The sequence below is a fragment of the Odocoileus virginianus genome, chromosome 6, assembly GCF_023699985.2.
Source record: "Odocoileus virginianus isolate 20LAN1187 ecotype Illinois chromosome 6, Ovbor_1.2, whole genome shotgun sequence".
Taxonomy (NCBI): domain Eukaryota; kingdom Metazoa; phylum Chordata; class Mammalia; order Artiodactyla; family Cervidae; genus Odocoileus; species Odocoileus virginianus.
In genome coordinates this window covers 16,897,425-16,918,592 of record NC_069679.1, presented here as the reverse complement: position 1 = coordinate 16,918,592, position 21,168 = coordinate 16,897,425, and the positions used below count along the sequence as shown (strand labels likewise).

At 49.5% G+C, this 21,168-nt stretch overlaps 1 protein-coding gene across 4 annotated transcripts in view; it reads right to left on the bottom strand.

Moving 5' to 3' along the window:
- Nucleotides 1–2,680: 2,680 nt before the first annotated feature.
- Nucleotides 2,681–21,168, bottom strand: part of TEP1 (telomerase associated protein 1) — a 46,804-nt gene continuing 28,316 nt past the window's right edge. The window contains exons 21-55 of one of the 4 annotated variants that reach the window (XM_070468919.1): nucleotides 20,712–20,836; nucleotides 20,353–20,466; nucleotides 20,139–20,256; nucleotides 19,799–19,987; nucleotides 19,495–19,670; nucleotides 19,254–19,410; nucleotides 18,965–19,144; nucleotides 18,472–18,564; nucleotides 18,071–18,203; nucleotides 17,780–17,930; nucleotides 17,402–17,529; nucleotides 17,122–17,216; nucleotides 16,730–16,844; nucleotides 15,720–15,960; nucleotides 15,416–15,539; nucleotides 13,461–13,585; nucleotides 13,245–13,344; nucleotides 12,889–13,044; nucleotides 12,532–12,744; nucleotides 12,145–12,298; nucleotides 11,815–12,027; nucleotides 10,931–11,091; nucleotides 10,543–10,656; nucleotides 9,465–9,572; nucleotides 8,952–9,084; nucleotides 8,792–8,868; nucleotides 8,554–8,686; nucleotides 8,273–8,409; nucleotides 7,724–7,848; nucleotides 6,566–6,709; nucleotides 6,320–6,416; nucleotides 5,268–5,373; nucleotides 4,956–5,161; nucleotides 4,727–4,831; nucleotides 2,681–4,483 (exon numbers count right to left, since the gene is read on the bottom strand). In XM_070468919.1, coding sequence (XP_070325020.1) covers nucleotides 4,361–4,483; nucleotides 4,727–4,831; nucleotides 4,956–5,161; nucleotides 5,268–5,373; nucleotides 6,320–6,416; nucleotides 6,566–6,709; nucleotides 7,724–7,848; nucleotides 8,273–8,409; nucleotides 8,554–8,686; nucleotides 8,792–8,868; nucleotides 8,952–9,084; nucleotides 9,465–9,572; nucleotides 10,543–10,656; nucleotides 10,931–11,091; nucleotides 11,815–12,027; nucleotides 12,145–12,298; nucleotides 12,532–12,744; nucleotides 12,889–13,044; nucleotides 13,245–13,344; nucleotides 13,461–13,585; nucleotides 15,416–15,539; nucleotides 15,720–15,960; nucleotides 16,730–16,844; nucleotides 17,122–17,216; nucleotides 17,402–17,529; nucleotides 17,780–17,930; nucleotides 18,071–18,203; nucleotides 18,472–18,564; nucleotides 18,965–19,144; nucleotides 19,254–19,410; nucleotides 19,495–19,670; nucleotides 19,799–19,987; nucleotides 20,139–20,256; nucleotides 20,353–20,466; nucleotides 20,712–20,836 — 4,869 coding nt within the window. In that variant the 3' untranslated portion in view covers nucleotides 2,681–4,360. Of the gene's footprint in view, nucleotides 4,484–4,726; nucleotides 4,832–4,955; nucleotides 5,162–5,267; nucleotides 5,374–6,319; nucleotides 6,417–6,565; nucleotides 6,710–7,723; nucleotides 7,849–8,272; nucleotides 8,410–8,553; nucleotides 8,687–8,791; nucleotides 8,886–8,951; nucleotides 9,085–9,464; nucleotides 9,573–10,542; nucleotides 10,657–10,930; nucleotides 11,092–11,814; nucleotides 12,028–12,144; nucleotides 12,299–12,531; nucleotides 12,745–12,888; nucleotides 13,045–13,244; nucleotides 13,345–13,460; nucleotides 13,586–15,415; nucleotides 15,540–15,719; nucleotides 15,961–16,729; nucleotides 16,845–17,121; nucleotides 17,217–17,401; nucleotides 17,530–17,779; nucleotides 17,931–18,070; nucleotides 18,204–18,471; nucleotides 18,565–18,964; nucleotides 19,145–19,253; nucleotides 19,411–19,494; nucleotides 19,671–19,798; nucleotides 19,988–20,138; nucleotides 20,257–20,352; nucleotides 20,467–20,711; nucleotides 20,837–21,168 lie in introns of those variants that run through there. The other 3 variants (XM_070468920.1, XR_011488208.1, XM_070468921.1) reach the window with 3 other exon arrangements.

Below are 21,168 nucleotides of genomic sequence, written 5' to 3'. Positions count from 1 at the left end.
AAATTTAAAACGTTTTCTCAAATAAATAACAAGTATCATTTCTAGGAATATATGTCTCTTCTATGATTTATATTCTCATAGTTCCCTTGATTCTGACTTAACTTTTTCCCCCAAAAGTTGAAGCTTTTGTTAATCAAAGGACAGTGTCAAGAAAGTGAAACGACAACCTAAAATAGGAGAAAATATTGTCAAATCATAATCTGATGAGGATCTGTTATCCAGAATATATAAAAAAATTAAAAGTCAGCAATAAAAAGATAACTCAGTTAAAAATCAGAATTTGAAGAGAAATTTCTCCAAAGAAACAACAAATGCCCAATAATAAACACATGAAAAGATGCTCAACATTATTAAACATTAAGGAAACAAAACCATGAGCTACCACTTGACAAACACTAGAAGGGCTACAATTAAAATGACCAACAATAACAAGTAGTGGTGAAGATGTGAACAAACTAAGAGCCCTCACGTGTACTGGTGAGAATGTAAAGTAGCACAGCTTCTATGGAGAATAGTTTGGCAGTTCCTCAAATAGTTAAACATATAGTTACTATGTGATCTACCAATTCTAATCCTGAGTATATAACTAAGAGAATTAAGAAGAAACGTTTATACAGAAACTTGCACATGACTTGATAGCAACATAGTAATAGCCAAAAAGTGGAAATAACCAGAATGTCTATCCATTGATGAGTGGATGAACACTGTATGGTTTATCTATACAATGGAATATTATTGTGTTATTTGTTGTTTTTACTATTGTATTATTATAAAATGGAATAAAGTATTGATATATGCTACAAAATGAGTGAACCTTGAAAACATGCTAAATGAAAGAAGCCACATAGAAGACCACTGTATGATTCCATTTATATGAAATGTCTTGAATAGGCAAATCCATAAAGATAAAAAGTAGATGAGCAATTGCCACTAGCTGGAAGAACGAGTGAAAGGGGAGTGATTGCTAATGGGTACAGTGTTTCTTTTGGGGGGTGATGAAAATGTTCTGGAATTAGTGGTGATAGTTGCAGTGTTGGAATATACTAGAAAACATTGAATTGCACACTTTAAAGGGGTAAAAATTAATTATATCTCAAAAATGCTGTGCTGAATTTCTGATATATATTTTTCTTTTATAAATAGTGGCCAGAAAAAGTTGCACTGATATATACATACTACGATGTTTGAGTAATAAAATACAGCAGGCTCCCCTGGTTATTCAGGAGTCCATACTGATATGTGAATGACTCAACCAACATATAAATAAGTGGGGAAGAAGGGATAAATATTCCTTTCAGAAGAATTTCAATTAATATAGAAGGGGGAAATAGAAAAGCATCACTAGAAAATCACAGTAATAATTGCTCATGGATGAATATTAAAAAATCAATGAAACAGGATATTTGCATAGTCTAAAAAAAACCTCAAAATGTATTGATTTTGTGGCAATTATCAGATTCTCTGATCTATCTCCCCCTTAGTGGTTTAGTTCCCTTCCCCTTGAGTGTGAGCTAAACTTAATGACTTGCTTCTAACAAACAGATAAAAATAGTACAGTAAGAAAAACCTGGCAAATATCACCTCAGCTTTAAAAATGATCAAGGTTAACATCACTAGTAATAAGTCATGTTGATATGATTGCTTTTGATATGATATAACAAGAAGGGCACATCATCTCTTGTATTCTTCCCTTAAATTCATAATTTTAATCTAGTCATGAGAAAAAAAACAGCAAAGCCAAACTCAGAGATTCTACAAAACACCTGACCAGAACTCTCCAAAAATGTGAAGACTGGGAAGTCTGAGAAAGTGGCACAACTGCAGGATTAGACTAAGGAGCTATGATGACTAAATGCAATGTGGTATTCTGGATTGGACCCCGGAACAAAGTAACGACATTAGTAGAAAAATCCAAATCCGTATCCAAATTAATAATATTATATCAACAGTAATTTCTTAGTTATGTAAGATGTTAACAGAGGAAGCCGAGTGAAGAAGGGTATGTGAGGATTCTCTGTAAATCTTAAATGATCTTTTTTTCTAAGGACTAAAAGTCATTCTACTGGAAAAAGCATCAACACAGGTTCTTTGGGGGATGACTGTGTCTGGTTCCCAGTTCTCCGCCTAGGTACATGGTAGGATGATACTTGCCTCCCCTTTGACACTCAGTAGAACCATGTGACTTGCTTTGCTCACATATATAAAATATGAGTGGAAGCAATGTGTCATTTCCCGGTAGAAGATTTAGCAGCGACAAGTGGTTTTTTCCTTTTATAATAAAGTGCTATCAGTTCCTCATATTTATTATTTTTAACTGAAGAACAGAGTCCAGGTTTCATCTGACATTAAATATATTCCAATAATCTTGCCTGGGAAATCCCATGGACAGAGGAGCCTGGCAGGCTACAGTCCATGGGGTCAGACATGACTGAATTGACTTAGCACATGTGCAGGAGAAGAGACTATTCCAGTGTGCGACGACCCTACAATCCAGTGACTGTAATTGTGGAACTCATCACAATCCTGAAATTCTCTTCTCTAAGAACTCAGAAAATATTTAAGGTAGGGACTTCCCTGGTGGTCCAGTGGTTAAAACTCTGGCCTTTCACTGCAGGGAGCCCATGTTCAATCCCTGGTCAGGAAACTAAGGTCCCAAAGGCCAAAAAATAAAATATAATAATAATTTTTTAATGTCCTCTTTATTTAAAATAATACTTTAAAAATATTCAGTGTAAAACCTAAGCTGATTGTCCTTTCAACTCCCTTGCGTACATATTTACTGTTAGCTAGAGTCTGTTCTTGTCTTCACTCACAGCAATTATACTTTGGCCTCACTGTATATCTTCAAGAAAGAACACGCCCTTCATGTGGACCTAGCCAACAAGACCGAGTCTTAACTGAGCAAGTAGACTTTACTTTCTCCAGCCCCATACCTCCAGATTCAGCTGGGGAACTTTGATAGAATTTTTAGAACTTGGAAGACAGACATCTAGGGCTTCCTCCTGTCCTTGGCCCATGCTTTCAGGGGAACAGAAGGCAAAGATTGAAACCATCGACTTTCTGGATGATGCTGTGTCATGGTTCTCTGTAGCATTTCTGGGTAGTATTACGAATCATAGGTTTCAAATTACCTTAACTTGGACTTCCAGTCACAAGGTACAGTGGAACAGGTGGTCTAGAAGGCATATTTAGAGCCCTTGCATGGGGCACATGAGAAATGATAGAGGCATGACCTATAATTAAGACATCAGCTGTTGGCACTCCTCATGTCTTTATCCTTAGGTTGAGGAAGAATATGAGGCATTGGTAAAAATAAGACAAAATTCTTCAGGTGATTTCAGAGCAAAGTAAGAACAAAACTGGGTACCCCTCGACTCCCTAAATCCTGAAAACTTTACATCAGAGTGCAGTGGTATTTCTCTGGAAGAACCCTACAAACCCAGGATAAAATCCTGTAATAGCACTAGCTTATCATATACAAGTCCTCAAATTCTTGGACACAGAAGATCCTAAACCCTTCCTTAACCCTTAGAAAGAAAGGGCCTCAAGTAACTTTCTCTCCCATAAAATTGATGATAAGAATACAAGGTTGGAGAACTTTTACCTAAGAGGGTCACAGTTCACAGCTAGTCCGTGTGTATGCACTGTTTCACCTTTCAACTCATTTTAATCTTTGTGACCTGCAATTTGAAAGATAACCCTTTTGTGATCTCTTCCAAGAAGGCAAATTACTATACTAACTAATGCTTGCAAGTCAAGTGGCTGCCGTGGGTCCATCAGTGTCTGTGAAAGCCAGGAGACTCACTCTGCTCTCGGTATACTGGCTTCTCACCTTTCACCTGGGCTGTTGGCTCTGAGTAGATGGGCTGTTTCTGTGAGAGGAAACTAGTGGTGTCCTGGTTCAATCCTAGTTCTTTCCCAGTGCCCTAGACAGGAGACAGCTGACTCATTCTTCTTTCTCTTCCTCTTCTTTGAACAAGTGAGAGGTCTTCAGATATCTGTTCAGCCTAAGTGCTCGTCAACATCACTTTCATACCTCCTCCTGGGAGGAGTCATCCCTTAGGGTCCTGGGGCCAGCAAATGACACAAGAATTCTAAAGCCTAATTTCAAAGAATATCTACCAAAGATCTGCTTCACTTTCTTCCAGTTCTAGTAAGGATTAATGTAAATTCAGAAAAGAAACATAAGAACATCCATATTCTTCCCTCTTGGTCCAAATCCACATGAGAACACAGGCAGGTCTACACTCTGAGATTTTCTGTCCCTTTATTTATATAATTGTATCAAGAGAGTAGCCACTGGGGTCTTCAGGCTTTGCCTCTCTGGCACAAGCAGTCTCCTCGCCCTGAGCAGTGATCTTCATTCCCAGGAGAGAAAGTAGACATTACCCTGTGTGTCTCCCACTGCAAGTTGCAGAGTAGAGTCAGGACCCAGCCAAGGTTCCAGGCAGCTCACTGCCCCTTCACATCGGAACAGGCCCAGCTACAGTGGAACAAAAACCGAAGATAAGAGCTACAAGCCTAGGGCCTTCTTACTGACTTATTTGTCTCCCACACCAATGCCTTTTGTTTAGAATCAAGTTAGTTACACATTATTGCAAGAAGGAGAGAAGAAAACAATTTTGATCTGTCTCTCCTTACCCCAAGTTTGCTCTCTGACATCCCTTTCGTCCTCCTTACACACACACACACACACACACACACACACACACACACACACACTTACCAGCTGCATACTGGGTCTCTCCCACAGTTTAACATCTCTGTCCTTTGAAGCTGTTACCAGCAACTCAGGCAGCACGTGGAGGGCTGTGACAGGGCCTGAGTGGATCTTAGAGAGGAAGAGGTGTGGTGAGTTCTAGAAGGACCCTCCTCAGTCAAGGGAGCAGAGAAGTTTGCTGGGTCAGACCTAGAGCCTCCTCCCCAGTATCTTGTGACCTTTCCCTCAAACTCACCTTTCTACGTTGCTGCGTCTTTAGCTCTGTGACTGTTGACCAGCTATAGGTGTTGGTAGATATACATGACTCTGTCTCTGAAGTTTGAGTTGCAGGCATCTCTGCTTTTTTCTGCCAGATATTATCTGTGATCCATTCTCCTTCATTAGTGCATCTGGCTAGGTTCCACAGCATCCCATCAGAGCTAGCACACAAAAATGAGGACTCTGCCATTTCAAGGGCAGAATGTGAGCCAGGTCTTAGACTTTGAAGAATACACCATCCTCCCTGAGGCCATTTCTGGATTCCTTGGGCCCACCCAACACCACTCACCAGATCCAGGTTTGGCCTGAGTTACTGATATGAGGGTATTACTGGGATTTTCTAAATTCAGATCAAATTCCAGGCACTCTTCAAACTCTCCTAACTCCTTTTGCCCCTGTGAAAGGACAGAGCATTTTGTTTAGCCTACTTGTATCACTTACTGCTTCCCAGACAAAGTAACCCTTTTCTGCTCTGGACTGGTCAAGGCTTTTCAAAATTGTATCCATGATACAGTAAAGTATACAAATCTTAAATGGACATCTTGATAAAATTTTACACATGTATCCATCCATGTAATTACTGCCCAAATCAAGCCATAGTACATTCCACCACCCTGGAAAGTTGCCTCCATGCTCCTTAGCCTGTCACCACCCCCAGAGTCAACAATATTCTGACTTCTGTCACTATAAATGAGTTTTGCTTGTTCTTGAACTTCATTTAAGTGAAATTATATAATATGTACTCTTTTGTGTCTGGCTTCTTTCACCTGGTATAATGTCTATGAGATATGTCTGTATTGTTCCAGACTACTACCCATAGTGACAAGACAAGAGACATGAAGATAATGCAATTAAGAAAATGCCTAGGTTGATCACTTCTCAGCCTTTTGGCTAAGATGAAGTGTAGTATAGGGACTTCCCAGTGGCACAGTGGTAAAGAATCCACCTGCCAATTCAGGTTTGATCCCTGGGTCAGGAAGATCCTCTGGAGGAAGAAATAGCAACCAGCTCCAGTATTCTTGCCAGAAAAATTCCACGGACAGAGGAGCTTGGTGGACTACAGTCCATGGAGTCTCAAAAGAGTCAGATACGGCTAAGCTACTGAGCACCCACCTAGGCTTATGGTTTCCCACAATTCTTTTAAATACTAGAATCTTCTTTTCTTACAAGGAAACCCAATATAAAACACTCTTCAGTAGAGTTCCATTTGAAGGAAGAGAAGGAGATTTGAAACCAACTGCTTTTCCCTTCCTTCCTCTTTTACTCAGTCCTGGCCTCAAGACTTTAAAATAGTAGTCCTGAACAAATGGTTCTTTTAACACACACCCAAACAGAACTTACTGAAAAAGGAAGAACTTGAAGTTTCCTTGACTGCAGGACAAACACCCCATAGTCCTGGTGGGTGGACAACATCATAGGATCTTCCGAATAACTTTCCCTGGTTTATAAAAAAGGAAGAGGCTAAAGCTAGGAACACCCCTCCATAAGACCCCAATGTTTGTTTTAGTTAGACCCAACCTCAGGGTAACCACTAACCCACTTTTCCTTTTTCTCTACCCTAAGAGAAAACAGCACTTAGGGTCTTACCAGATTACAGAGGGCTCATCACCTGGCTTCATGTGCAACAACTGCAAATCCGCTTTGGCCAAGATGAGGGAGTGACCATCAGGGGCCAGGCCTACACTTGTCAGGAAACCTAAGTCCTCCTGAAGAACTCGGTTCAGGCGAAGACTGAAGTTCAAACAGGGCACATGGACAAGAAAGAGTCTACTTTAGTCCACGTCTCTTGGGCTCCTCAGTTCCCCATGAATTCCTCAGGAGTATAGTACAAAACAAAATGTATCACCGTCCCTACAAATTGCCTTCTTTCTGTTTCTCTCATATTAGTATTTATCATACTATCACCTTAATCACTCAAACTAGGAATCTCTAACATTTTTGTCCTTTCCTTCCCTCCTGACCTGCAACTGATCGATAAGCACTGCAGAGTCAACTTTCAACATGTGCTTCCGTCTTTTTCTCTCCATCTCATCCCCATTGCCCAGATTAGGGCCCATGTTATGTCTTCCTGGGACTATAGCATCACCTGTAAATGTGGTCACCCTACCTTTAGTGTCTCCCTACTACTATCCATCCTCCACATGGCCACTAGAGTTCTCTCTCTAAAATTCAGGTAATTATTCTGCTCAAAATTCTTAGCACTGTGCCCTCTACAGCCTGGCCCCAGTGTATTATTTCAACACAATACCCCACCACCACTCACACCAAGAACCCAAAGACTTAGCTATACTCAGAATACACCATGCACTCTCACACCCCTGTGCCTTTTATTAATGCTATCTCCTCTTCCTAAAACACCATTCCCTGCCCTTACTTTGAGCCCAATCTCAAACAGCCACTCTTGTAATAAACTCTGCAGCCCCAGGAATTTTATATAATTTATTATAGCTGTGATCATTCCACATGCTGTCGGCAGTTTACTTATATTCATACTCTACTACTGTGAGCTCCCTTAAATAAAAATTCATTTCAATCTGGTTCATGCTGCCTGGCCCAGAACTTAGCATACAGTAAAAACTTGATAATTATTATTTTAATTGACATAATGAGGAGCAGAAAACAATTTCCCAGGGACCTTTTCCCTGCTTACTAATATTCTGTTGACGGAGTTCAGAAAGAGAGGAGAGAGATTTAAGCAAAATCCCAGGTTTAACCATATCCATTAACCCAGCCGCCTCATTTCACCTGACATTTCTGGGTGTTGAACCCATCTGCAGTTCCACTTGCCACTCGCTGACTTTTTCATTAGCACTGACAACAATCAAGGTGTGTGCTGAGTACCAGAGCAGAGCACTGATGCAGCCCGGGGCCTAGTGAATACAGTTCAGTTCAGTTCAGTTGCTCAGTCGTATCCGACTCTTTGCGACCCATTAAATCACAGCATGCCAGGCCTCCCTGTCCATCACCAACTCCCGGAGTTTATTCAAACCCATGTCCATCGAGTCGGTGATGCCATCCAACCATCTCATCCTGTTGTCCCCTTCTCCTCCCGCCCTCAATCTTTCCCAGCATCAGGGTCTTTTCAAATGAGTCAGCTCTTCGCATCATGTGGCCAAAGTATTGGAGTTTCAGCTTCAACATCAGTCCTTCCAATGAACACCCTTCTGAGGAACCAGGATTAACCAGTCCACACCCACCACCCCCAGGCTTCTACACAACCTCTGACCCTAGCACATGCCACCAGATACACAGCCAGGGCAGAATTCACATAAAACTGAAGTTCACTCCACTCGCCTGTACTGTGACCACAGCCTTAGCTTCCTGCCACAAGGTCAGTTCCCCAGCTTGATTCCCAGACACTGCTGCAGAACCGTCTGGGGCCCAGGCCACAGCAGTGATGGCTGCAGGACTCCTAGGTCTATATGTGTCATCTGGAGAAGAAAGGAAGTGATTCATTAGGAGCTGGACCACTGTTGGGGTCCAAGAGGAGAGAGCAGGCTACCCTTGATGTTCTTGGTCCCATTTACACACACCACCCCCCTTTCACACCTTGCCTCTCTCCACACCTCACTCACCTGCCTCTTCGGGCACCTGCCAGAGCCGTAGGGAGCCATCCTCTGAGGTGGTTAGCAGGAGGCCTGAGGTCTCTGAAACAGCGGCTGCGCTGACTGGGCCACTGTGACCCAGGAGAGTGTGTGTTTGAAACACCTGGAAGGGAAGGATGGAGACAGAAGAGTGAAGAGCTGACACAACAGGAGGCTGTCCCACTACCCCCTCCCACGGCCCCCAGCCCAGTCCTTTCAGGGAACTCACCAAGAGTGGATGCCACAACCGTGTGGCCCCATCCAATCCAACAGTCACCACCAGAAGCTCTGACCCCGGCTGACCGGCTGGTAAGATGCAGAGGCTGAGTCAGAAGAAGGGGAGGAGGGAAGAGGCAGTGGGGACCCGAAAGTGGCTGATACCCCGTTACCTGCATGGGGCTCAAGAGCAGCCACACAGTGGCTGATGGGTCCTGAGTGAGCGGGGATGCTGGTCATCTCCACGCCCTGATGGTCCCATACTCTCAAGGTCCCATCTCGGCCCACGGATACCACGTGCTCCTCCTGCCCCAGGAAACAGGATCAGAGAAGAGTCACGCTGAGCAGGACGTGGGAATTACGGTTCCCACCACAGAGGGGTGGGCTGAGCATTAAGGGCCTAGAAGCTGTTGTCAAAGAAAGAGGACACCCCGGCAGTGGGACCAGGGGGCTCAGGGCTGCCATCCCGCCACAAGGTCATGACACTGGGATACTGTGTCTTCATGCTCTCCCTCCCTTCACACCAAGCCTCAGCCTCAACACCCTAACCCTGCTCTAATTCAGGCCCAAGCATCTCACTCTTGGTACTTCTTCTGACCTTAGGATTAGAGACCCAGTGCATCCAGCCTCCCAAAGTCCCCTTAACCTTCCCAGGGACCCCCAGTGAGCTCTCCACCGCCTCTCACCACGGCCACCACGGCGCTCACAGCATGCTGATGACCCAGGAAGTGACCAAGCTGCTGTCTCGACTCTGGGTCCCACAGGGCCACAGAACCATCGCTGGAGCAGGAGACCTGCAGAGCCAGAGGATAGAGAAGTAGACTTAACCAGCACCCCTCCAGCATCTCTCTGTGATTATAACATAGGATGCAGGGCAATAAGCCTTGTGATTAAGAGCAATGGTCGTCCCGTGATCTAATCCTAGTTCCACCATTCATTACTTGGTATCAGTTCACCTCTCTGGGCCTCAGATTTCTCATCTGTTCAACCAGGATAAGGACAGGGTACCTACTGATATGGGGCTGAAGCATCTATATATAGGACTTAATACACTGCCTGGTACATAGTAAGCACTGAATAAGTAGTAGCTACTGTCCTTGTTATTAACATAATGTCAGTCAACAACTCTGTCTCACCCTGACAAACATGAGAAGTCTGCAACACCCAGGAGAGATCTATGCCTAGAAGGCAAGACAGACTATGACAAATCTATTCAATTGTTACTCATTTCTCTTTGAGAACAACAGTGATTCTACGTTGGGAAACTAGGCTTTACCAACCCTGAGTGCATAACTTGAGACTGATTTTTCACTTAAGACCAAAGAAATCATAGCAATACAAGTCTCCTGCAGGAACAGGGCATCTAAGGGCATCCTAAGCCCTTAGAGAGAAAGCTCTGTGTTCCTGTTAAGAGCATGGGCTTTCTTATCATAAAGTCTACCGGCTCAGCTTCTTCATTTACATGACCTTGGAAATGGTCTTTAATCTATCTGAGCTCAATATCCTTGTCTATGAAATAGAAAGAATAGCAGTAACTTCTTTACAGTGTAAAGACTATATGAGGCGATACATGCTAAGGGCTTAGTCAAATGTCTGGCACATACTAAGTGCTCAATAAGTGCTCTATTATATTGGGTATTAGAAAACTATATTAATACTATATTATTATAAATGAGTGTTAGGAATAGGATGCGGTAGAGAGTGTTGACCTCCCTCTCCCAGGAACCCTGCTGAGGCCTGTACCATCCCAACCCCTTCACTCACCAGGAGGCTGTCTCTGGTCCAGGCACAGCCAGTGACCCAGTCTCGGTGACAGGCAGAGAAGGAGCAAATCAGAACAGGGGCTTTGGGTGTTCTCACATCCCAGCAGAGCAGGCTCTGGATATAGGTACCAAGAGAGGGGGGTCGTCAGGGTAGTAGGACAGAGGCAGGAATAGCAGGGCCATCTCAGGTAAGAAGTTTCAAGGGAAGAGGGAATAACAAACGAGGGCGGGTGGGCAGATCCAGACCACGAGATTTAGGAAGCAAAAAGCCAGAGGAAGCAGTGGGAAGTGAGCTGCTAGGGAATCCAGGACCAGAGGGGCTGTGGGCCCCCAAGGGGCTGGAGATCCATGGGGAGGAGGGCCCAGGGGTGCATCCTCCTGAGACTCACCCGATCCCTGCCCCCGGTGGCCAGCCTGCATCCATCAGTGCTGAAGCTGCAGCAGCTTACAGGGCCCTCGTGTCCCCGGAGCTCAGTGCTACGAGGAAAGTCTTCTGTCTTTTGTGGCAGCATCAGCAACTGCCTTGGCCATAGGTGCACTGTGAAGTCCTCTGCATTGGAAATGGGGAGAGGAGAGAGGAAGATTTCCTGAAAAGAGGAAGTGAGACAGGCCTGGAAGGCCAAAGACAAAGGCAATCCTGGGGGCTGAGGATGATATCTAAAGGCACAGCTCCAAGGGAGAGACTCCATGAGTCACACTGAGGCCTGGGACACGGGTCTGTCCCATGCGAGGTCACAGGACAGGAACGTCAGGACACCCAGCTCCGGCCCTGCAGTTCTCTCTCTCTAACTGCACCTCCACACCCACCTCTGCTAAAGTGCCCAGTGTCAGTCTGACCAAGCCTCCTACCTATAAAGGACTAAGGCCATCCTGCATTTTCACCTCGACATCTTCCTCTCTCCTCCTATGGGAAACCCGTCCCTTCACACAGCAAAATCCCCACAGGCCAGAAACTCACAGGGTTATAGGGATGACAAAGGCATCCCAGAGTCGGCGTTAGGGAACAAGAAGAAAACAGTCTAGACTGATTATGCAAGATAAATGCATTTTAAAACACTCTGAATACAGTCAAATATGGTTGAAATGGTATGTGTTATGTGATTTTTACCATATTAAAAATAAAGTTTAAAAACAGTAAATAAAAGCACTTTGAAAGTTGTAAAGAAACAAAAAGTTATACAGGTGTATTTTCACACACACATATACATATGAATTGAAGAAATGTGTTCATATATTTAAAAGGAACAGTGACTTACAACCCTGCCCACTGTACCTGAGGCAACAGCCAAGAGTTCCTGGGAGGTGGCCAGTCCCAGCACAGGCTTCCAGTGTCTGGACAAGAGCCAGAGGGACTGAAGGGAGCCCCCCTGGAGCAGCCAGCCCTGCAGGGCCCCGTCTTCAGCACCACTCACCAACACCTTAGAGCTGAGCCAGGTCAGAGCGGACACTGCCACATCGAGCGCTTGACCCTGCGCCCCCTGGGAAGCTAGCACATAAGAGACAAGAGAGTAAGCCGCTTACACAGGGGGCCAGAGGAGGGCAGGGACAGAGGTGAGGGGGTTCTTTCCAGGCTCAAAGACTCCAGCCCTCCTCCTTTCGGTACCTGAAGAAATTCTGTAGATCCGAATGCCATCTGCTCGGTACCCAACAGCCACCTGATCGCCATCTGGGCTGAGAGCCACGGAGAGGGCAGGGGAGAGGTGGGGGGAACCAAGGCACCCACGGGGCCGACCCAGAGACCCGGACCACACCTGAACCTGTGGGCCGAGAAAGGGGCTTAAAGATAACCCACCCTCTTCTCTGCCCCTATAAGTCCTCCCTCCAGAAATTCGTCTGGAGAGCTTCTGTGCACACAGCCACAGCTCTCTCCCTGTAGCTCTCCAGCCAAGCCCCTCTAGACTCCTCGACAAAGGCCCCAGCCTCACACAAATATTTCCACGCCTTTGCCACCCCCGCCTCGTAGCCCTCCACCAGCTCTCGGTAACCTGACCTTGCCGTCCTCTCCGGCCGTCAGTAACTGGCACCCAGCTCGCAGGAAGAGGGCGGCAGCAACGAAGCCTTGGTGGGCAGGGAAGGCAGCCAGCCGTGCCCCCTCCTGCCAGGCCCACAGCTCCACCATCCTGTCCAGACGGCCCACAGCCACAACCCGCCCGGAGACACCGAAGGCCAAGGTACGGACAGAGGCTCCCGGGGCCCCCAGTTCCTACATGAAGAGGTGGAGACTGGAACGGCAGGGCCTGCTCTCATTGCAAACCCAGAGTGAGCCAGGATGCAGGTGTCTGCCATTCCCCACCTTCCACTCCACTCTCCCGTGCTTCCCGCCACAGGGCCACCCAGCTCCTTTCACCTTGGTGACTCTGAGCCCATCCATGTGGAAAAAGCTGAAACTGCCAGCCCAGCTGCCAACAGCTACCACCTGTCCTTCTGGGTGGAAAGCAACGCAGTTCAGGGGCTTGGGACAGGTGTGCTGGGAGGCCAGCTGCCCTCGGACTGTGTCCCACAGCTGGAGGAGGGAGAAGTGGAAGAGGACACAGGCTGCTGAATAGACGCCTGAGCTGCTGGGTCCCAGAGCTCCCGGGGCCACCTCGTCCACTCCCCAGCCCTCAGCAGGCCAAGCAGCCTCTGCCCCACTGAGAGAGCCACCTCATGGGGCTGACGCCACGTTTAGGACCCTTTCCACCACCACAAGCCCCTGGATGTTACCTTCAGGCCTCCGCCCAGGCACACGGTGGCCAGCAGCCGGCGGTCTGGGCTCAGGCAGCAGCCGGTGACCTGGTACTGGTGAGCTTGGATCTGGAGCACCCTACCCCAGGGAGATAAGGTCAGGGTCCCCTGGCCACAGCCTCCCTTCTCATTCCCCTCCCCCTGGGCTTCCAACAAACAGGGCGGGCCCTCACGCCGAGCATGGGGGCCCCTTACCGACAACCGTGCTGCAGGTCCCAGAGCTCCAGGAGCCCATCAAAGGCAGTTAGGAAGAGGGTGTTGTCCGAGAGGAATGAACAAGAGGAAACCCCATCACCGCCACTCACCATCGACCTCTCCTCCTGTGACAGCAGGCGGAGAAGTCACTCGGGGCACTCCCTTGACCACCCCATGTCCAGCTCCCCCAAGCCCCAACCAGGAATGAGGCGATGGCCAGAAGGGCTGAAGCCCTTGGCTCTCTACAGTCCCTGCTGAGTCTCAAATTACGGCCCTCTGGCCCCACAGCAGGGATACTTGTGAAATGTGCAAAGCTCTGGGCCCCTCTCCAGACCCAGGCCAAGCTCGAACAGGTTCAAGTGGGACCTCATGATCCAAGTGAGCTCACATCGTCTCCCCCATTTCAAACCCCATAAGCATCCCCAAGTCACAGAAGACTCTGACTGAGAGAAATGCAAATCAAAACCACAATGAGGTACCATTACACGCCAGTCAGGATGGCTGCTATCCAAAAGTCTACAAGCAATAAATGCTGGAGAGGGTGTGGAGAAAAGGGATCCCTCTTACACTGTTGGTGGGAATGCAAATTAATACAGCCACTATGGAAAACTGTGGAGATTCCTTAAAAAGCTGGAAATAGAACTGGCATATGACCCAGCAATCCCACTTCTAGGCATACACACTGAGGAAACCAGATCTGAAAGAGACACGTGCACCCCAATGTTCATCGCAGCACTGTTTATAATAGCTAGGACATGGAAGCAACCTAGATGCCCATCAGCAGACGAATGGATGAGGAAGATGTGGTACATATACACCATGGAATATTACTCAGCCATTAAAAAGAATTCATTTGAATCAGTGCTGATGAGATGGGTGAAACTGGAGCCCATTATACAGAGCGAAGTAAGCCAGAAAGATAAAAACCATTACAGTATACTAACACATATATATGGAATTTAGAAAGATGGTAACGATAACCCTATATGCAAAAAAAGAAAAAGAGACTCAGATGTATAGAACAGACTTTTGGACTCTGTGGGAGAAGGCGAGGGTGGGATGTTTCAAGAGAACAGCATCGAAACATGTATATCTAGGGTGAAACAGATCACCAGCCCAGGTTGGATGCATGAGACAAGTGCTCGGGCCTGGTGCACTGGGAAGACCCAGAGGGATGGGGTGGAGAGGGAGGTGGGAGGGGGGACCAGGATGGGGAATACATGTAAATCCATGGCTAATTCATTTCAATGTATGACAAAAACCACTGCAATGTTGTAAAGTAATTAGCCTCCAACTAATAAAAATAAATGGAAAAAAAAATTTAAAAAAAAAAAAAAGAAGACTCTGATTGGTCTGAGTTGGGAATGACATTATACACACACATATATATGGGGGAAGGGGGCTGACATGGGTGGAAGAGGAGAGAGTGACTGTGGCTGGGGGGCCCACCTCTCCAGCCTCATCTAGGACCCTCCCTTACCTACACACCACTACAATCATTGCCAGCAGCTTAAGGAAATGTTCCCCCCGATGTTTGTACCCAGGCTCCACACTCAACCAGGAACAGAAGGATGCCCTTCTCATCCCATGTCCACTAGTACCTGCACAGTTCACTTAGTTCTTATCTATGTCACATGGCCACGTTCTGGTTCCCTTTTTAACCTTCTGTGCCTTAAATTTCAACAAAACTGACAACCTGGTAGGCAAAGACACACTTCAGACAAGGTCCTAAGTCCTGTGTTTCTTGCAGTGCTTAGTACACTGCCGTCAAAGGAAAGTACAGAGTAAGCATTTGCTGTAGGATTGATTTTTTGACCAAGCCCTTGGGATCTGATGTGAAAGTAAAGTTGCTGAATCTAACAGGGTGGTAACAGGTAGATTTGGCTTGTCTTGGGCTTCGGGGCAGGCTGGGAGGTATTCTGAAGATAAACTCTGCCGCTTCTTGAGTGTCATACCTGCCAGGTTCTCAGGTCCAAAAGGTAAACCGTCCCATTGGCAGTGCCCACGACTGCTCTTTGCCCATTAGGGGAGAAGGCCACGGCTGTGGGGGAGGAGGAAACTGCCAGGGACAGGCTGGAGCTACAGAAAAAATAGCAAGAAAAGGTGGAAATGAGGGATCAGGGGAAGGATGTGCATTTCTGTGCCTGAAGTCCCCTCTCACTGGTGACTCCGGTCTGTTCTTTATTCTTCAGTTTCAGAGAGCGAGCTGCAGCTCACTCTCTGGCAAGGCCTGTCAGCATCTGGGGTCAAGGGTTTTACCTTTGCTGGTGCCCCAGGGTCTCAGGTTTATTAAGCCAACGCAGCATGCGCTGGAGGTGCTGTCGCTGGCAGAGCCGGGGGGCCTGGCGGCAAAGAGGCGAGTCCAGAGGCTGGTTGGCTACCTGCTGGTGCAGGAGCAGGGGGTACCGGCTGAGGATGGGAGCCTGCTGCCTCAGGAAGGTGTGAAATGCAGCAACATCAGCCTCAGGAAGCTTCTGTTCTCCATCAGGGACTGAAGAAGCTAGAGAAGAGATGCAGAGTATCACTGCGGAGACAGCTTTGACCCCCATGAACCCCGGCACCAAGTCAATCATATGATGAGTCCAAAATGCTAAGTCTCGAAGTGTGGCCCTCTGGTCCCAGATCAGGTACATCTGTTAAAACCACAAAGCTGGGCTTCCCTGGTGGCTCAGTAGTAAAGAATCCACCCGCCAATGCAGGAGACACGGGTTCGATCCCTGATCTGGGAAGATCCCACATGACGCAGAGCAACTAAGCCTGTGTGCCCCAACTATTGAGCCTGTGCTTTCGAGCCTAGGAGCCACAACTACTGAAGCCTACGTGCCCTAGAGCCTGTGCTCTGCAACAAAAGAAGCCACCGCAGTGAGAAGCCCATGCACAGCAACTAGAGAGTAGCCCCCACTCACTGCAACTAGAGAAAGCCCACACACCAATGAAGACTCAGCACGGTCAAAAATAAATAAATAAATAAAATTATTTTTTTTTAAAAAGTACAAAGCTTTCAGTCCCACGATAGACCTAGGAAGCCAAATCTGAGGACCCAGGCATCAGCAATTTGAACAAGTTTCCCAAGTAATTTTACGCCCGCTAAAATTTAAGAGAGCTGAGTAAAAGGTCTCCTAAGAATCACTTGCTTACCCTCGTGGCATTTTTCACCTTGGAATAGAAATCAACTGCTTCTTCCATTACACCTCCCTCTAAGCAGGACCCCGTGAACACACCCAGGACCCCACAGCTTGGAGAAGACTCCACCCCATAACTCATCTCACCGTAGAGGGCGTGGGCCTCCAGGAGCTGAGAGGTCAGACCCAGTTCCACATGTGCGGCCACCACGTGAAGACTGGTAAGGAACTTGGCAAGAAGGCCACGGTTCCCACTCTGGAGCTGGAAAGTCAGACAGGATTTATTAGGGATGTGACAAGGCAGGTGAGGAGGGATAGTCTAGTCTTGGACCCTGCCTGTGCAGCTGACACTTAAGACTTAGGAGCTGGGACAGAGGATCTGAAGGAGGAGGGCTGGAAAACTGAAAGAAGAAACGTACAGAGTGTGTGGAAGGCGGGTAACAGCCATGGGGACGATGGTGGCAGTTGGGGGAAGAGGGGGCTCAGAACGGCCAAAACAGCTCCTTGGGAGAAGGTGCCGATGGGATCTGGGGACTAACCAGGTGGTAAGGCAGGTCTGCCAGGGCTTCTGGAGGGCACCTTCGGAAGGTACCTGAGGCATCAGGGTCACACGTCTTCCAGAGCTGAGCTGCAGGTATGGGTCACAGGAAGAGACACTGAGATGAGCTCGGCCCTGAAGCATCTCCAAAGATCACATCCCTCAGGCTACAGCGAGAACCATCCCCTCACTGGGGCGGAAGGTGAGGAGGCCAGCCGATGGGGAGCGCCAGGCCCCACGCTCAGTGCCCCAGGGGTTAACCGGGCTGCAGTCACCTGCAGTGAGGAGGTGTGCCGTCTTCTCCAGCTCCGGCCTCTTCCCATAACGACACCTGGTGGCTATTCTCAGGGGCCCATCCTGGAGGCAGAGCCGGGCGCCGGGGCGCTCCAGGGGTCCCTCCCCTAGCAAACTGACCCCGTGTGAGGGAGAGAAGGCAAGAGAAGAGGGAGAAGGCCTGTCAGTGAGCAGCCTAGCACAAAGGTGGGCTCCCAGTCCCACCTCAAACAGTGGTAACTTGAGTGACGGCCATCCAGGATCTGGAGACCAGTGTCAGGGGCTATACCAAGCGAGGAAGAGGATGAAGAGAGAGGGTCACATGGGGCCCTGCCTCAAAGATGGGGAGGCACAGGTCAGTGGGAGCTCAGTGGGGGCACTTGTACCTGCGCAGACTCTGGACGAGGTAGGCAAATGGGCCCATGGGGTAGGGGTCCCCGCTGTTACAAGCAGCCACTGCTTCTTCCCAGGTCTTGCTTCCCCTGGGAAGGATCTGCCAGGCACTCAACACTCCATGCAACTGGTCCACGGTCAGACCTGAAAACCCAAGCTCGCTGAGGCCCTAAACCGGGTAGCATACCCATCCCAACCTAATCCCTAATCACTCCCTGCATGGCTTGCTGAGATCCCAACAGAACCAAGGTCATCCAACCCCTGAGCCCACTCCAAGCGCTGACCACTGCGTGTGGCCTCAAGAGTGGCCAAGGCTTGGGGAAGGACGTCGGGGCCATGCTCCTGCTCCAGGGTACCCAGGACGTGCTGCAGGAGCAGAGGGACGGTGGCCGGCAGCGTCCGGAGCCTCTCGGAAACCTGGGGGAGGAGTGCGAGGGGCCTCCGTCGGTGCAGGGAAGGGGAGAGGCAGCAGGTTGTGGGTAGGAGATGGGGCAGCAGGGAAAAGCGTGGGAAGGGATAAAAGGAAACACTGGTGGGAGGGAAGCAGGCTGGGGGCATGGATGAGGACTGGCAAAGGAGGAGGCTGGGAAGGGGTGAGGGATGGGGATGAAGAGCTTGAATGGAGAATGGGAAATGGGGTTAGGATACAGAAGATGAGGAGGGAGGGTTCACATCCTCAACTGACCTGCTCGTAGAGCGTGAAGAGCCTCAGGTGATCGGTGACCAAGCGCAAGTACAGCGGCAGGACCGAGCCCCGCTTCACCAGCAGCAGCCGCATCTGATGAGACTGAGGACTCAGCACGGGACCAGAGAGCCGGCCGCACCCCCCCCCCCAAGCCCCGTGCGGGGCAGCTTCTCCTCTGAGAGCCCCCACAGGGGAGAGACCCACGGTGTCACCCAGGACACAGCTATCTCTGCCCTGCACTGCTCTGCCCAGCTCACCCCACTCTCCCCACCGCACCTGCTGGTTCAGCCCACCCAGACAGATAACCACAGCCATTCACCAGGGGAAAGGGACCAGGTAACATTATCAGCAATCACAGCCCTCTTCCCCTGCACAGACTTCCTGAGAAAATGAAGGAGCTGGTCTGTGCGGGGCCGCTGGTAGCTTCAGCACTCAGATCCTCCCAGCTCCCAGAGTCACCCCTCACATCTACCAGCGCCGGCCTAGACCCAACCTGGTTGTTAAACGGTGACTCCTCCAGCCGCTTCCCGTACAGGGCCAGTTCTTCTCGCACCAGCCGGGCCCGGGCAGGCGGCTCCAGAGGCCCCAGGACCACCACGTGGGCACCGTGACTCTGCTGAAGGGTCTCCCCCAGGCCAGAATCACTGGACACGCTCAGCACCAGGTGCACCCACTGTGGGATTTGGGCAAAAGGGCAGCGATGAAGAAGGAAAGCGGGGAGAATATTGTTGGAGAAGCCCCTCCCCCTGCCTCATCCCACCTCACCTCCTTCTCACACTCACCCGGGGAAGGGTCTTTGGGATCCAGTCTGAGATTAGCTGCCCACGCTGGTCCACCAACCTGTCAGCCCCATCGACGATCAGCACCAGAGGCCGGCCAGTTTTCAGGGACTGAGCAGACTTGGGCAGTAGCCTCTGCTGCAGCTCCCACACCAGGCCCCTGTGTACAGAGGGGGAGGACCAGCGTCAGCCGGGCGGTGTCAGGGGCTATCAACAGGCCGGTCTAGGCGGGGGAGAAACACACCGGTAGGTGCTGGGCAGGGCACTTGGCTCCTCCAGTCGCCTATGCAGATAGGCACAGAGGCGTCTGATCAGGGTGAGGGCAAGACTGTGGTCAGGGCGGGCCCCTGCAAAGTGGAAGAAGACTAAGGGGGCCACCGCGGCCCCATCCGGAGCCTGCAGGGCTGACACGAGGGATGCCTGAGGGGAAGAGAACAGAAAACACGGTCACATTTCACACACACCAGCTTCCTGTGCCCCGCCTCCTTAGCCCTCCTGAGCACACACAGCCCTCCCTCCCTCCTGCCCAGGCCTCTGGGACCCCGTACCAGGAAGGCGGTCTTGCCCTGTCCCGACTGCCCGGTCACCAGGTTCAGCCTCCCCTGGCGCTGCATGAGCTGCCGCGCTGTGTCCTGAAGAAGGCGTGGTCGGGCAGGACTCGGCGGCTTCTTTAGCTGCTGAAAGTTGGCCTGGACCAAGTCGTCATCAGGCACTGGCTGCTCCGGCTGGGCCCCGGGCTGAGGGCACATGGGGCAGTGACTGTCTATGTTTCCACGCTCCTCAGGACCCCAGGCCTAAAACTTAGAGCACCCCCACCAAGTCACTTCCCACCCAGGACCACCCTACCCTCCCCCCTCCACTCCCCTGGCCACCATCCCATCTGCTGACCTGGAGGTAAAGCTTCTGGATCATACTCCACACATCCTGCAGAACCAGCTGCCCAAACTCCTCCAGCCCCCCGACATAGGGCCGGCCAGCCGCCACACCGCCCCACTCACAGCGGTATCTGTGGGCACAGCGAGCACAAGCGGGGTCAGAGCAGGCCTGGCCCACCCCTCCTCGCACCTCTCCAGGCAGGCGCTCCCTACCTCTCCCAGCTCACCTGCGGCAGGTGATCCCTTCCTGTCTGCTCAGGTAGCTCTTCAGTTCTGAGATCCGATGGGCAGCCTCTTCAGACTCAGAAATAAAGTCCAATTTCCAGGCATCTGGCACAGAGCTGACCACCAAGACACCCCAAGAGTGGGACTGGATTCAGACCAAAGCATCTCTCCACCCCAAGCCACCAGACCTGGCTGTGGTTCCCTGAAACTCCTCAAGAAACTGCTCCAGTGGAGATCTGCCTTCAGCTGCAAGGCAAGCTCTCTGATTCCTGCTTCTCCATCCGAGGCCCCCCTCTTGTACCCTGAACGTTAGGGAGAAAAGACACACCCACTGAGCCTATCTGGTCTTCTGTGGCGGTACCTGAGAAAGCTTGAATCCCGGAAGTAGAGGAGAGGCTGGGCAGAAGGCTGCAGGCGGAGGCCCCGATTCAGGAACTGCATCACCTCCATCTCTGTCACAGAGCGACCTGCAGGGTACTGCTGGGCCTGCAGGGAGCAGCAGGTGGGTTCCGTCCTGGTCACACTATCCCCTCCCATGAGACCTGCCATAACCCCGGGGTCCTTCACCTCAGTAATGTTCCCCTCTCTCTCCAGACACTAGCCAGTAAAAAATAGAGCTAATAGCTAACGTTTATTGAATGCCTCTCACAGGTTGAACATTTTTTGAGCATTCTTGGTTTCTGATTCTCATATAACCTTTCAATGTAGACATCACTGTTTCTCTTTAATATAGGAAGAAATTGAGGCTAGATTAGTATAAGCCATTTTCCATTAAGCCTCACAATGACAGAAGAGAGATCAGAACCCAGCTCTGTCGG